Source organism: Anguilla rostrata, chromosome 14 (genome assembly GCF_018555375.3).
Source record: "Anguilla rostrata isolate EN2019 chromosome 14, ASM1855537v3, whole genome shotgun sequence".
NCBI lineage: Eukaryota > Metazoa > Chordata > Actinopteri > Anguilliformes > Anguillidae > Anguilla > Anguilla rostrata.
Window position 1 is genome coordinate 4,092,501 of NC_057946.1, and position 15,000 is coordinate 4,107,500.

At 53.9% G+C, this 15,000-nt stretch overlaps 1 protein-coding gene across 9 annotated transcripts in view; it reads left to right on the top strand.

Annotated features, from left to right (window-relative positions):
* The window catches only part of celf4 (CUGBP, Elav-like family member 4), a 116,002-nt gene that overhangs the window by 31,837 nt on the left and 69,165 nt on the right, over positions 1-15,000 (top strand). For all 9 annotated transcript variants that reach the window (XM_064308026.1, XM_064308028.1, XM_064308022.1 and 6 more), the window contains exon 2: positions 3,797-3,879. In XM_064308026.1, coding sequence (XP_064164096.1) covers positions 3,797-3,879 — 83 coding nt within the window. The remainder of the gene's footprint in view (positions 1-3,796; positions 3,880-15,000) is intronic.

The following is a 15,000-nucleotide window of genomic DNA, read 5'->3' on the forward strand; positions in this document are numbered from 1 at the left end:
AAGCTACCCCCCCTACACAAGGACCGGCAAAGCTGCCCCCTACACAAGGACCGGCAAAGCTACCCCCCTACACAAGGACCGGCAAAGCTACCCCCCTACACAAGGACCGGCAAAGCTACCCCCTACACAAGGACCGGCAAAGCTACCCGGCTACACAAGGACCGGCAAAGCTACCCCCCCCCTACACAAGGACCGGCAAAGCTACCCCCCTACACAAGGACCGGCAAAGCTGCCCCCCTACACAAGGACCGGCAAAGCTACCCCCCTACACAAGGACCGCAAAGCTACCCCCGCTACACAAGGACCGGCAAAGCTACCCCCCCCTACACAAGGACCGGCAAAGCTGCCCCGCTACACAAGGACCGGCAAAGCTACCCCGTTACACAAGGACCGGCAAAGCTACCCCCCTACACAAGGACCGGCAAAGCTACCCCCCCCTACACAAGGACCGGCAAAGCTACCCCCTACACAAGGACCGGCAAAGCTACCCCCCCCTACACAAGGACCGGCAAAGTACCCCGGCTACACAAGGACCGCAAAACTACCCCGCTACACAAGGACCGGCAAAGCTGCCCCCCCTACACAAGGACCGGCAAAGCTACCCCGCTACACAAGGACCGCAAAGCTACCCCGCTACACAAGGACCGGCAAAGCTGCCCCCCTACACAAGGACCGGCAAAGCTGCCCCCCTACACAAGGACCGCAAAGCTACCCCCCTACACAAGGACCGCAAAGCTGCCCCCCTACACAAGGACCGGCAAAACTGCCCCCCTACACCAGGACCGCAAAGCTACCCCGGCTACACAAGGACCGGCAAAGCTGCCCCCCTACACAAGGACCGGCAAACTACCCCGCTACACAGGACCGGCAAAGCTACCCCTACACAAGGACCGGCAAAGCTGCCCCAACTACACAAGGACCGGCAAAGCTACCCCAACTACACAAGGACCGCAAAGCTGCCCCCTTACACAAGGACCGGCAAAGCTACCCCCTACACAAGGACCGGCAAAGCTGCCCCCGCTACACAAGGACCGGCAAAGCTGCCCCCTACACAAGGACCGGCAAAACTACCCCCTTACACAAGGACCGGCAAAGCTACCCCCCTACACAAGGACCGGCAAAACTACCCAAAATACACAAGGACCAGCAAAGCTACCCAAAATACACAAGGACCAGCAAAGCTACCCCCCCTACACAAGGACCAGCAAAGCTACCCAAAATACACAAGGACCAGCAAAGCTACCCCCCCTACACAAGGACCAGCAAAGCTACCCAAAATACACAAGGACCAGCAAAGCTACCCAAAATACACAAGGACATGCTCATAGTCAATGATAGAATAAGGTGCTGTAGAATCATGGACAGCCCAGCCGTGGAGCCGGAGGGTACCCCTTGGTCCTGGGCAGTGCACCTGCGCCTCTAAACCCAGGCCCTCGTACCCGCACCCCGCTCCAGCCCTAGGGTCAGAGGTCAAGGGGACGTGTTTCCAGCACAGGAGAAACTCAGAGATCTGGGACTTTTTTCTGGTATAGATTTACACAGGCCTCAGGGCTGAGCTCCAGCACATCTAACTAATAGGGTTCGGTGGACGCCTCTGAGTATTAGTCATTCCGGCTCATTCCAGCAGCTTGGGGCAACGGCGTTCAACAGTTATGATAATTTAATGTCCTCGTATTGAGCATATTAGAGCTGGAACATCCCAGATTCAGACAGTAAAAGTCCTCTTCAGTATTTTGTTCCACTTACCTGGATTTGCTAATAAGCACAACTCTTCGGCCAGGAGATAGAACTAATTAGTGAAATCAGCTGGCTGAGGTTCATGGGTGGGAGAAACACATTTCAGGACTTTTACTTTATAACCCCTGGACTGTCCACCCCTGCCTATGGAAAGGCCTGGTGTACCTCAGAGGTCCAGAAAAACGTGGTTCCACCCGTGGCAGCTGCACTCTCAAGGGCTCCTGAGGCGTGTGTCCGCTGCGGAACACTGAGGTCATGTGACTCACCTCAAACCCGCCCATAGGTTTTCGGGCCGGGCCTGACGCTGAAACCGGGGGTCCCAGACAGTACCCCCCTTCAGCGCTCAGTGTGTTACATTCTGCTGCTAAGACTCCTGGGAGGTCCTGGGACATGAGCCCAGCTCAGGGTGAGGTGGGGTAACCCTGGGTCCCAGACCCAAACACACAAACCACACTGCCCGGGGGACAACCGTGCCACTTCAGAACCTACGCACCTGACTGCAGTGGGTTCGCTCACAGATAGAGGGCGCTAGATATACTGGAAGAGGCTCTGGCTGTTCTGAAGGCTCAAACGGAAAGCTAAGCTCTGTACTGTGGGTCTGACTCTGCCAACTTTTAATTACTTTGATTGATTTTTTCACTCGTTTGCCGTTTGCTTGATTCGATGCGCATCACGTCGGGTTTTAGAAGGGCGCTCTATAAATAAAATGCTCTTTTATTTGTATTATTAGATGGGCCAGATGGGCCAGGACCACAGTGGCTTTGTGGGGCTGTGGACAGGTTAGCATTATAACGGAGAGATCGAGGCCTGTTGAGTCATAGCAGGCAGGGGTGTAGCTAGGAATTCTGGGGCCCCTTGAAAGAATACCGCTCTGGGCTCCCCTTTTTTTAATAAAACAAATTGAATTATTTGTTCAGTTATTTTCAAGCTGTGGGCCCCTAGAATCGTCACCACTCCCGCTCGCCCCCCCCCCCCCCCCGGTCCTGCCAGCAGGTTATTATACCAGAACCGCGTATCGGCAGGAAGGAAGTGGAGGAAGACAGACAGGAAGCAGCAAAGCGGTCTTAATCCACGCAGTGAGAACATAAAGCACAGCGTGTAGGGAGCAGCTTTGATGGGCGATAAGCCCAGAGTCCCGCTGAGCCCGTATACTCTCACTCAAAAAGGCCCATCATGCATCAGTTACAATACAAACCCGAGTCCACCATTTACCATAAACATCAGCCCTGACACAAAGACGTATATACAAGTATTAGCATAAATATGCATCCTAAGACAAATTCAAGCCCTAACACACACACACACACACGTACGTACACACACACATGCACACATACACACACGCACTCATGCACAAACAGAAGTCCTAACACACACACACAGAGGTCCAAACAGACGTAAGTCCAAACACAACTGGGTCAGTTGTAAAGGACATACCCAGGTGATCCAGTATGGGACTGCGGTACCAGGGGGACCCTTTCAGGAAGATGGTTCTCCCCAAATGTCTCTTCGGGGCCCTTAATCACTATCCCAGCCAACCCCCCTTCCACACTCCACAGTTCCCAAAGTCGGCCAAAATGAGGAAATGAGGTTAGAGGTACTGCTGCAGCACCCACTACCGCCAAGAGACCCTGCATTTGAGTTCTCTGCATTTGACTCCGTTCACATATCCATTTAAAACTCCACTTCAGCACGAGTGAGTGTCTGTGGTTTTGTGTCCATCTGACTCGCTCTCTCTCTCTCTATCTCTCTCTCTTTCTCTGTTCCCTCCTTCCTAAGTCAGGTGGAGTGCATGTGTGATTCATAACGGGGCCTGAGACGCTTGTTTCTAACGTGTTGCTTTCCGATCCGGTGCAGCAGAAAAGCGCCCAGACCTGCTGCTCCTCAGAAACACAAAAACAGGCACACTCTGAACAAACTCCAAATGTTTCTACACGATGAAACAGCACAAACCGAGCCGGAGTGTGTGTTCAGAGTCTAATACTAACCTGATCTCTCTCGCTCTCCCTCCCTCCCTGTCTCCCTCCTCCCTCCCTCCCTCCCTCTCTCTCTCTCTCAGGCTGTGCGTTTCTCACCTACTGTGCGAGGGAATCGGCACTGAAAGCTCAGAGCGCACTCCACGAGCAGAAGACCTTGCCAGGGGTACGTTACAAGGAACACACACACACGCGTGTGCACACACACATGCACTCACTCACACACGCACACAGGCACGCACAAACAAACATACACACATACACGCACGCACACGCGCATACTGTACACACACACACACACACACACATACACACACACACACACACACACACTTCCTCTCTCTCCTCCTCAGCACTGCTCAGCTATCTGCCAGTAACGGACACTGAACCCAGCAGGGAGAAACAGCAAGACTGCCCTATAAATAGTCTCTGTGTATACGTGTGACTATGTGTGTACATGTGTGTTTGTGTATCTGGGTGGGGGTGTTAAGGGGGAGGGGGGGGGGGCTGTGTTGACATGGCATGTATGCCTGAAAGCATGTTTAACCTTTTAAGGTGTGACATCATAAATGTGTTCGGAACATTCTGATGCTGATGTAACAGTCACCACTGGTGACTGAAAGCAGTGGAGTTCTAGAACACTGAGAAAACATTCCAAAAAACCCATTCTTCAAAGGGCTAAAGAGTGCCCCCCCTCCCCCCTCCATGCCCTGTATGTATCCGTATTGCCCCAGGAGTCACACGAGCCGTGTGTGTTTGGTGTTCACGGCCCCTCCCTCCTCACGGCCCCTCCCTCCCCACGGCCCGTCCCTCCCCACACGCTCACGCCCGTGTGCTGCTCGGGTTCATTTCCCTACCCAGGATTCCCTTTTGCCTGTGATGGTGGCGGCCAGGCTGAAGACCAGCATGTAATTCCCCATAACTGATTACGACATAAGCGCGCAGAGATGTTCTGATTGGCCGAGAGCAGCCAAACGAACGGCCAATAGTATCCAGAGGAAGCTATGAGCCATGGATCTTTGATTAAAAATGCAGAAGGGTAATGTCAATGAAAAGAGCCGCATGGGGCTTCTTCTTAATTCCTGTACCTGTAATTCCTCTCTCTAGTAAGGCCAAGTAGTGGGATCTAGGCAACTTGACAGAATACTGCATTTTGGGAAGTTTTTTTTTGTTTTTTGTATCCAACCATAAGTTGATTAATATCTAAGTGTATCTTGGCTTCTGTATTATCGCATAAGCAGTGAATGCCGTTATTACACTTGAATTCTGCGCAGCTTTTGATGCGTAAGAACCCAGCCCTAGCCAATGCTAACAGTTCTCTCGCCATTCCAGATGGCTTTAAATGAAGCTAACGCGCAACGGCGGCGCGCGTTTAACGCGGTTTTAAGAGCACGTCCTCCGTGCCGGACTAATGGGGCTCAGGTACAATCAGCCCAAATGAAAGGGAAGGCGTCTGCGGGGCGCGGGATAGTAACGAGCGCACCTTTAAACAGGTGTAATCCTCCAGGTGGGATCGTAATGAGGAAAGAATCCCTTTCAGCGCAGAATCTCTCTGATGTCAGGACAGCGTTCAGAGAGGCGATACCAAAAAAGCAAAACAGAGGAAATTACTTCATAACTGATGAAGAAGGAAGAGAGAGAGAGATAAGAAAAGCCATCTCTTTTTTCTCTGGCGGAGTATCTGCACCCTCTTTCACAAGTTTTCTTTTCTTTTTTTTCTTTTTCGCAGTTTATTTTTTCAGAACCATTTTCAGAAAGTCTCTTTCCGCTCCACTGAATGTCTTGATGTTTTTTTTTTTTAACGTTAAATCAAGAGCATCTAACTCCCCCCCTGTTCAGTGGTTCAGTGCACAAACGTCCCTGAATCTTCCCTTCAGACGGCTCTCTCTCTCTCTCTCTCTCTCTCTCTCTCTCTCTATCTCTCTATCTCTCCCCGTCCTTCATCTGTCGATGATGAGGTCTCGCGAATAGGCCACGAGGGTCGAGAGACGGCATGTCAGGCTGAGGTTCATGCGTTGCTCTGCAGGCTCTGAGGCGTACAACTCGAGTGTTGCCGTTACGTTACATTCAGGTTTTAGGTATTCAGCAGACTTACACTGCCAGCAGGTTTACATGGCGTTCACTTCTACAGCTGGATATTTACGGGACATTAACCATGTGTACCAAAAACAAGTGGGAGGTCCTAGAACACCCCCCAACAAAAGTGTGAGGTCTTAGAACACTCTCCAAAAAAGTGGGAGGTCCTTAGAAAACCCCCCCCAAAAATGGGAGGTCCTAGAACACCCTCCAAAAAAAGTGGGAGCTCCTAGAACACCCCCCAAAAAAGTGGGAGGTCCTAGAAAATGCCCCACCCCCTCTGATTACCAGCCGCCCACTTCAGAGTCTTTCGGTGCGATCGATCGGCGTGCCACGCCCCACTGAGCCGGCCTTTTCCCAGCATCCCCCGGGGGGCTCTTTCTGTTCTGTCTGCTCCCCTTAGTTCAGACCTTCATCTGATTGATTCTTTATCTTCGTCTTCCTCTTTGTTCGATGTCCGCCGCGGCGCGCTCAGGCGGTTGCCGGAGCAACGACTGCATCAGGGGGCCTTGTGGCGAGCGTTCTCCGCGAGAACTTTTCCGACGGCGCGTAGAAAGGTTTATAAATCCGTCACAAAAAAACACCGTAAGCGCGGTTTGAGCTCACGCTGCCTCCAGCCAATCACGCTTTCCCCTGGACCACAAATTGGCTCTTTATAATTAATATATAGAAAATATATTGGCCTGGCTTTAACGACCCACCATAAAAGTCTGCACAAATCTGTCTGAAGTATGACGTAACTGTATATCACAGTCTAGGAACAATGTCAGAACTGTGACATAATATATTCAGTGAAAATATGAATCCAGTCATTGTGAATCTGTTTTCTAAAGTAGGTGTTTTAAGACATTAAAGGATGATTTTGAGATGAACTGACAGAGCCCTGACAGTGAAGAGCCTGCAGCTCTTAAACACCAATCAGACTTCCTGCCACTCCCTGCCACTTCCTGTCACTCTCTGATTCCCCCTGCTGCTCCCTGTCACTTCCTGCCGTTCCCTGCTGTTCCCTGTCCCTCCCTGCAGCTCCCTGCTGCTCCCTGCTACTCCCTGTCACTCCCTGCCGCTCCCTGTTACTCCACCCCGCTCTATGCTGCTCTGTACCGCTCCGAGCCGCTCTGTACTGCGCCATGCCGTACCGCTCCCTGCTGCTCCACGCCGCTCTATGCTGCTCTGTCCTGCCCCATGGCGTGCCGCTCCGTGCCGATCTCCATACACAATATTAATTATGACTCCGGCGGGCTCCGGCTCTCGCTGCAGTTTGATGCATCCGAGCGGGTTATTGATTCTGGCACGCCGCCTGTTTAGCAGCACAGGAGGGGAGCGGGGGGGTGGGGGGGCGCGGGTGGGGGTGCGGGGACGGGGGGGGGGGGTGAGTCAGGGGGAGCGGCTCTGTGCCAGGAGGCTCACCCAACTGCCCACGTCCCCATCCAGAGAGGCGGGCCTAAAAGGGGAAATAAAGGAGGGGCGGGTGTTGATTCTATGGGCTGGTGTGAGTGCAGGTGGAGGGGGGGAGAATGGGGGCGGGGGTGGGTTGGGGGGGATATTGGGCTGGGACAGCAGACAAACGGGTGCCATCGTCTAATGATACCGAGCCACGCAATACAACACTGCACAGGGTTCAGAGGCACACATTTTCCAGCGTATCACACAGACACACACACCAAGCACGCGCGCGCACACACACACATACACACACGCGCACGTGCACACGCGCATACATACACACACTATAGTCCACAACACATGCACACCTTTTACTTTGCCTTTGAGCGTTCACAGACTCAAATACAGATGCACAGAAATGAGCACCCATACATTTAAACACAGAGAGCACTGCCAAAATAATTTCATGCTGCCTCTACAGTACAGACGTGTGAAAAATTATACATTTTTAACCTAACCATGCACACTCAGCGCACGGGAGGGACAGAAGACATCAGGTAGCGAGGAAGGAAAGAAACAAATGAGAGAAAAGGGGATGGAGGGATGGTGGGATGGAGAGTGAGCCCACACAAGGGGTCTCCGTGTTCCAGCCCATCCTGAGGACGTACAGGACGGTGTGTTCATGCCGCCCTGGCCTCTAAGAAGACGCACCGGCCCAGGAAAGAATGATAGAAAAAATCCCTGCCATCGGTCGACAGAGCGACCCACTTTCGCGGCTTCTCGATAACTCACCTGCCACGGGCAATGGCGCTGACCGATTCCTGCGGAGGTCGCGGGGGAGAGGGGCGCGGGGCAGAGGGGGAGAGGGGTAGAGGGGCACGCGGTGCCCGTCCCGGGCGGGCCCAGCATCTCCGGACGGACGGGGGGGCCACGCTGCGAAGCAGGGAATCATGGGAGGGTTCGGGTCGTCACGGCAGCGAAGCAGCAGCCGCCGCCGCCGGGAACGGAATATCAACACGGCCGCTGTTACCGAGCAACCGCGGGCCGGCTCCTCGGCGCTAGCGGCGGCGCTAGCTGCAGCGCTCGCCCAAGGCCAGGGGCCGCCCAGCGTCCGCCGCTGATTAATGTAGCTGTCAGCGGCTCGGCCGCGGCGTGGCCACAGATCCGCGCGCGCTCTCACGGGTTAGCGCTCTCAGGTTAGCGCCACGCGCCGCCGCGGCGCCGGCCTGCACGACTACGCCCCCCCTAACCCCCCCGCGCCCCCCGCGCTCCCGACGTCTCGCCCAGGAGACACGCTCCTCTTTTTTTAACCTTTAACTGAGCAGGGGTGAGAGTTTTTATTTTTATTTCTTTTTTATTTATTTTTATTTAAGGTAATCCTGTTCGTAGCGCTGGAGCAACAGCTTGGTAGCCAGCCCAGCGGGGAGGAGGACAGATACAGGAGCAGGAGGAAGGGAGAGAGAGAGGGAGAGAGGGAGAGAGAGAGGGAGGGAGAGGAGAGGGGAGGAGGGAGGAGCAGGCAGAAAGGGAGGGAGGGGGAAGAGGAGGGAGGGAGAGAGGGAGAGGGAGAAAAGGAGGGAGGGAGGTAGGGAACAGACAGAATGGAGGGAGGGAAGAAGTGAGGGAGAGAGGAAAGGAGAAGGGAAAGGGAGGGAGAGGAGGAACAGACAGAATGGAGGGAGGGAGGGAGAGACGGATGGAGGGAGAGAAGGAAGGAGGGAGAGGGAGAAAAGGAGGGAGGGAGGTAGGGAACAGACAGAATGGAGGGAGGGAGGGAGAGAGAGAGAGGGAGGGAGGGAGGGAGCAGGCAGAATGGAGGGTGTGAGAGAGGGAGCAGCCAGAATGGAGGGAGGGAGGGAGCAGCCAGAATGAAGGGAGGGAGGGAGGGAGGGAGCAGTCCGAGAGGCTTTTAATAATTGATAGCCGCGCGGGGCTGGGATCGGGCAGTAATTGCATTACAGGTCACTTCTCAATAGCAATTTGCCAGAGCTGTGGTGATGTGCGCTGGGCAGCGATCGATGGGGCGCTGTCCGGGGTGCTGAATCCCTCCACAGCTTTCCTGCCGCGTCCAAAAACTCAGGCTTCAGCACCCTGGACAGCGGCTCCGAGCCCCGCGCACGCTTTCCCTGAGCAATTAGGGTCCTTTGCCTCCGCCCCAGCCACTCCCAACACAACTTTATTAAAAATGCATGGAATCAGATATTTCATATTCCCCCTTTTAATCACGTTTCCAGTGCTCCGATCGCAGGGCTCTCTGTGAGTGCTGGTAGTGTGGGTTTGGAGATATCGAGCAGAACAGGATTTTCCAAGTCTCGTTTTGCATTGTGTCTTTTTTTTTTGTGTCAGATTTTTGCCTGTTTAAAAAAGCAATTGCATCTCTTTATCTCTTTTTCGCTCCCCCTCTCTCTCATTCTCCTTTCTCTCTTTCCCCGCTTTGTCTCTCTCTCTCTCTTTCACCTTTTTTCTCTCTCCCACTTTCACGTTCACCTGTTCTTCCTCCTTCCCATCCCAAGCAGAAGATTTCCTTCTCTATTTTTTTCTCTCCCTTTGTGTGTTTGCGGCTCGTAGGGAAGAGGAACAGACAGCTCCCGCACAGTGAGCGCACACACACACAGACACACACACACACACGACCGCGTAAAAGCGTCAGTCTGCAGGCCAGGTACAGCTAGCTCACCTGCTTTCATCCCCTCCCCTCCCCCGCGTACAGACCGTAGCCGTGGAGACGGGCTCCTTCCTGCTCCGGGGTCCTTCTGAACGCCGAAAGCGCTCTCGTGCTTTCATGTCACGGATCTTTCGTGTTTTGGGGAGACTCTTTGCTCGAATGCTTCTGTAAAACGCGCTTCCCCGCCGTGCTGCCGGGGACTGGAAGTGCGCCGGGCTGATGGCTCTGTCAGTGCTCAGGCCTGTCAGTGCTGCCCCTGTTCGGTTCTGAACAGTCAGTTCTGCACTTCCTGTTTCGCTCTCTCTCTTGTCTCTTCTGTACTGTTCCACGCTGTCTGTTCTGCGCTGTCTACAATAGCTGTCCCTGCTATGTATGACTGGGTTCAAAATGTTCAGAGAAAGTGTGTGTGCGTGTGTGTGTGTCTCCGTGTGTGCGTCTGTGTGTGTGTGTGTGTGTGTGTGTGTGTGTTCCTCTCTCACTCACTCTCTCCGCTTACCTTCGTTTCTCATTCTATCACTCCTCTCCGCTCTCCTGACTTTTTTCTGATTCTTCTTTCTTCTAGCACCCTCCTTTCTTTGTTTCTTTTTTCAGTCTATCACCCCCTCTCCTCCTCCTCCCTCTCTCTTCCCCCTGTCCCTGGTGAGTCCTCTCACACTTTTCTGCATCTCACCTTTCCACATGGAGGAGCACAACTGGCCTGACAGTGCGCTCCCTCCCTTCCTCTCTCTCTTTCTCCCTCACTCTCTCCCTCTCTCTACCCTCCCTACCTAACTCCCTCTACCCCATCTCTATCTCTCCCCTCCATCTCTCACTTTCTCCCTTCCTCTCTCTCTCCCTCTCCCCCATCTCTATCTCTCCCCTCCATATCTCCCTTTCTCCCTTCCTTTCTCTCACCCTCTCCCTCTCTCTCCCTCCCTCCCTCACTCCCTCTCTCTCAGTGTGTTTCTCAGACTGTGTTAGACAGAGCATTCTGATTCCCACAGGGCTGGAGCAGCAGCATAGTCACTGTTAAACTCCTTTTTTCACCCTGTAGATTTTAAAAAGGTAGAAATGTCACTCTTTGAACTAACCAAAGAACTAATCAATATTAATACTATTAATAATACATACGAATAATCATTCTGGAGAATATCTAACCGGAGCCTTGTACATAATTTTAATTGCTCTGTGAAATGTAAGCCTTCTGAAACGAAAGCCCAGGGAAATGTTAGTCATATCTATGATGTTGGCCGAAAAAGGTTTTGGGAGTAACTTCAACCTTTGACCTCTGAACACCCTGCACCTCCCTTTTTTTTAAGCTGAAGAGCAACTACATCTGGCAAGTTTTAACTACAACCATCCAACCCCCCCCCCCCCCCCCACTCCCCACCCTCCCTTTACTCCTGAGTTCAGAGCGGGCCAAACTGAGACACTTGCGGAACTCTGGCAGGGCTCGGCCCTTGGAGCAGGGTGCGATTATGAATCAATGTCACACCAGAGAGGGGGGAAAAAATGATTGCGTTGCAGAGAAGGGTACGGTTGGGGGGGTGGGGGGGGGGGGTGTGAGGGGCGGGGGGTCACGGTGATGGATCGGGCTCTAGCGGGACAACCTTGTAATGTTTTTGGACGGGGACGCGGCTCCTGGGTCCTCCGTGATTTTGGACGTTTTTTCAGGGTTTTTTTTGTCGTCTCTCTCTGAGGGCTCGCTCACTGAGAGGAGGTGGCGGGGCGGAGGCAGATAGCTAATGATACAGTTTTGGAGAAACTAATTACTGCAAGTGATTAAAACCCGAGTTCCCCCCCCCAACCACCCCCCACCCCCCACCGCAGCTCCGCCGGGCCCCTAATCGCCGTGCCAACGGGACGATGGGCGGAGACGCCTGGGCTCGGTCGCGCCTAATGGGCCCGGCGGCGGCTCTGTGGCGGCTCGGCGGCGGCGGGATGCGGGCCGCGCGGGGCCAGGGAGCTTCAGCGGGCCAGATGGCGCTGCCACTTTCCCAGCATGCCGTCTGTTGTTGCCTCTTTTTCCCCTTCTCCTCAGAGGAGGAGGAGGAGTTATGAAGGCATCTGCGCAGAATTACTCAGATAGATGAATTCCCAGCGCCGGCAGACTGAATCCTGCTTGCCGGAAAGTGCCGGAAACGTCACCGCCACCACCGCAGCCACCAGCATTCTCGGACCCGGAGATGAGCCGAACCGCTCTCTGTCCCGCCAGTGGAAATCCCCGATGGCCACTTTCGCCCTGCGTGGGGTTCCTTAACCGTGACCAATCCGGCTCATGCCGACCACACCCGCTGAAACGGGAAACTCCGAGCTCACTGCCTTTCCTTACCCCTCTCTCTCCTTCCCTCTCTCCCAGTCTCTCACTATCTCTCTCTCTCTTTCCTTATCTCTCCCTCTCTCCCTGTCTCTCTCTCTCTCTCTCCCCCTCTCTCCCTCTCTCTCTCTCCCCCTCTCTCTCTCCTCTCTCTCTCTCTCTCTCCCTCTCTCCCCCTCCCCCTCTCTCTCATCACTCTCTCTCTCTCTCTCTCTCTCTCTCTCACTCTCTCTCTCTCTCTCTCCCCCCTTTCTTCTTTCCCCCTCGTTACATCAGGACTTTAGGCCACTTTTCATAAAAGTTTAACTCTGCAACTCTCTGTGAAGCTGCTTTCGATGAATTAAACAAGCTATGCTACTCCGCACATTCTCTCTTTTGCTCTCTCTCTTTCTCCCTCTCTCTCTATCATTCTCTCTTTCGCTCTCTCTCTCTTTCCATTCTCTGCCAGAGTCCTGAAAATTCCGTTCTTTGGTTCTGTCTCTGGGAGGCAGAGTTGTCGTGGTTACGGATTCTTCTCAGTTGCCCTGCATCATTCTCCATGGCGACGGGCGGAGCGGTCGGCCTCCCTCTCGGCAAAGCCTTGGGAAGGCGCTCTGTGAAGCCGCTTGGAAGCGCCGTAATGGAACGAGGCCCTGGAGGCGAAGCGCCGTGCGCTCGGCGCCTGGAAGCCGCTCTGAAGCCGCGACGTGCTCGAAGCACGGCGATGCGACAGAGAACGCGCGGCGGCAGGCCCGTCTGGCGCTTACCCGAGCGTGCACGTGCGCACTCTGTCACTCCCCGTGAACGAGCGCAGAGCTGCGGCGACAGAACAAGAACAGGGAGGGTGTTTTCAGGAGGGGGGCTGGGCGGGGGGATCGGGGGGGGGGGGGGTCTGTGTGTACAAACTTTCATCACGTAGCGGGATGGCAATCATGTCCCCCCCCCCGCCCCACGCCGCACACCTGCTCTCTGGTACACGCGGCGAGGTCTGGCTGGGTTTGGGGCGGCACCAGCTGCAGCGGGCGCTGGCACAAATTGGGCCGATGATGCGGGAAAGATGGAAATGTTGTCGTGGCGACATCGATCCCGGGCCGCCCGGCGAACGCACACGCGCGATTGGGCGAGAGGAATGGGTCTCCCAGGCCGCCCGCGTGCGTCCGCCCGCAGCCCAAATAAATCCCCCCCCACACCCCCCCTCCGCGCCGCACCCGTGTCAGCTGCAGCTGGCGAAACCCGGGGAGGTTCGCCACGCCGTGCGGCGAGCTCTCCGTCACTGACAACTTCCTGTCAGGGACGCACGGCTCGCGCGTTATATTTTACACGCAAAAAAACCCCGCACTCCGTACTTTTATACACATTATAACAGAAACTGGTTACACTTCCACACATTCCCAGTAAACAGAGGCAGGTGTGTACTCCAGGTCACTGACAGGTGAAAAGCGTCCAACAAATCCCTATAAATGTTCACCTAAACATGTCACTGACAAAAACCAAAAACACGCAACCACAGGATCGTCCTCACGTGGGGTGAGAATATGCAATATGTATCATACGGGTTTTCTGCAGAAATTTTACCCCTGTCCAAAGACTTCAAAGAAATTTGAAATAAATATTTGGCTGAGGTTCGATGTAGATGATGGACAGTGAGAGTCTTTTTGGCGTTGAAGGTTCCCGCTGATGTCCGGAGGGTAAGTCTGCGCCCCTGTCCCGGCCGTATTTAATCTGACTGCATTGCGGGCTGTCCCCAGCGTTGAGTAATGGACCCGGGCAATCTCTCCCCACACAGCCTTATAAACATGGCCGCCACCGAACTTAGCAATAATAATAAAAATAACACGGGGAGCGAGCAGGGGGGCTGAAAGCTCTTTCGCGGAAAAGGGAGGAGAGCGCTGTGGTCAAGACTTAAGATCAGAAGGAACTTTGCTTTTTTGATTAATATGCTCTTGTGTGAATGAAACGCATTTAGAGAAAGACCTTCCTCTCAAAAATTTTTTTTTTTTTTAAAAGCATCTAAAAGAGCCTAATTGGCTGAAGATTTTTTATCGCAGATTTTTTACCTTCCAATTAAAGCGAGGGTCAGAAAACCTCTCTGGGCGAAGGTGCCCCCATTTATATATGATCATTGCGTCCATTTGGAAAGTGAGCTCTGATTTTTAACGTCCTCTATTGTTGCATATACATTACATATGGTATTTAGCTGACGCTTTCAGAGCAACTTAAACAAGCAACTCAGGTCAGTCGCAGTCATTGAACAACATGTAGATAAAAGCTTACATAGCCAATAAGGGAAACAAGATAGTCTGAACAATTTTTTTTTTAGTATGGAGGTTGGAAGAGGAGAGTACCAGAGAGAGGTGCGTCCTTGAGCCTTTGAATGCTCAGATTGCTTTTGATCACTGAAGATCGTCACCATGTGGGGCCAGAACTGCAAGAGTCAGACTTGTGTGCTGTGTAGGGAGAACAGCCGTGTGTCGGCTCGGCCGCTGTAGGTCTGATCATCTCTGCAGATACGGAGCTGCCCTTGACTGCTTGCCCTGCGGCGTCCCCTGCCCTCTTCCCCCTGCTGAGGCCCCGGCCCAGCGCACCACTGTACTCTGCTCAGTCACTTTTAAAGGCACTTTTAGCACTTGGCACATGTTGATTGATCCCCCCCCCATTCGTCACAGTGCCAGGGCTGGGCCGGGCTGGAACGGGGGACGGGGGGGGGAATGAGCCTCTCCTGGCAGCTTAAGCGCAGTTATGAGGCGGAGCCAGAATGCGGGCGCATAAGCATGCAGTGCTGCTGCTGCTGCTGCTGCCGCTGCGGGGACCGCACGGTTTCGGGGATACCCCTTGTGGGCACTTCAGAACGGCCCAACTCGCTGACCCGTGCAGCAGTAGCGGCTAGC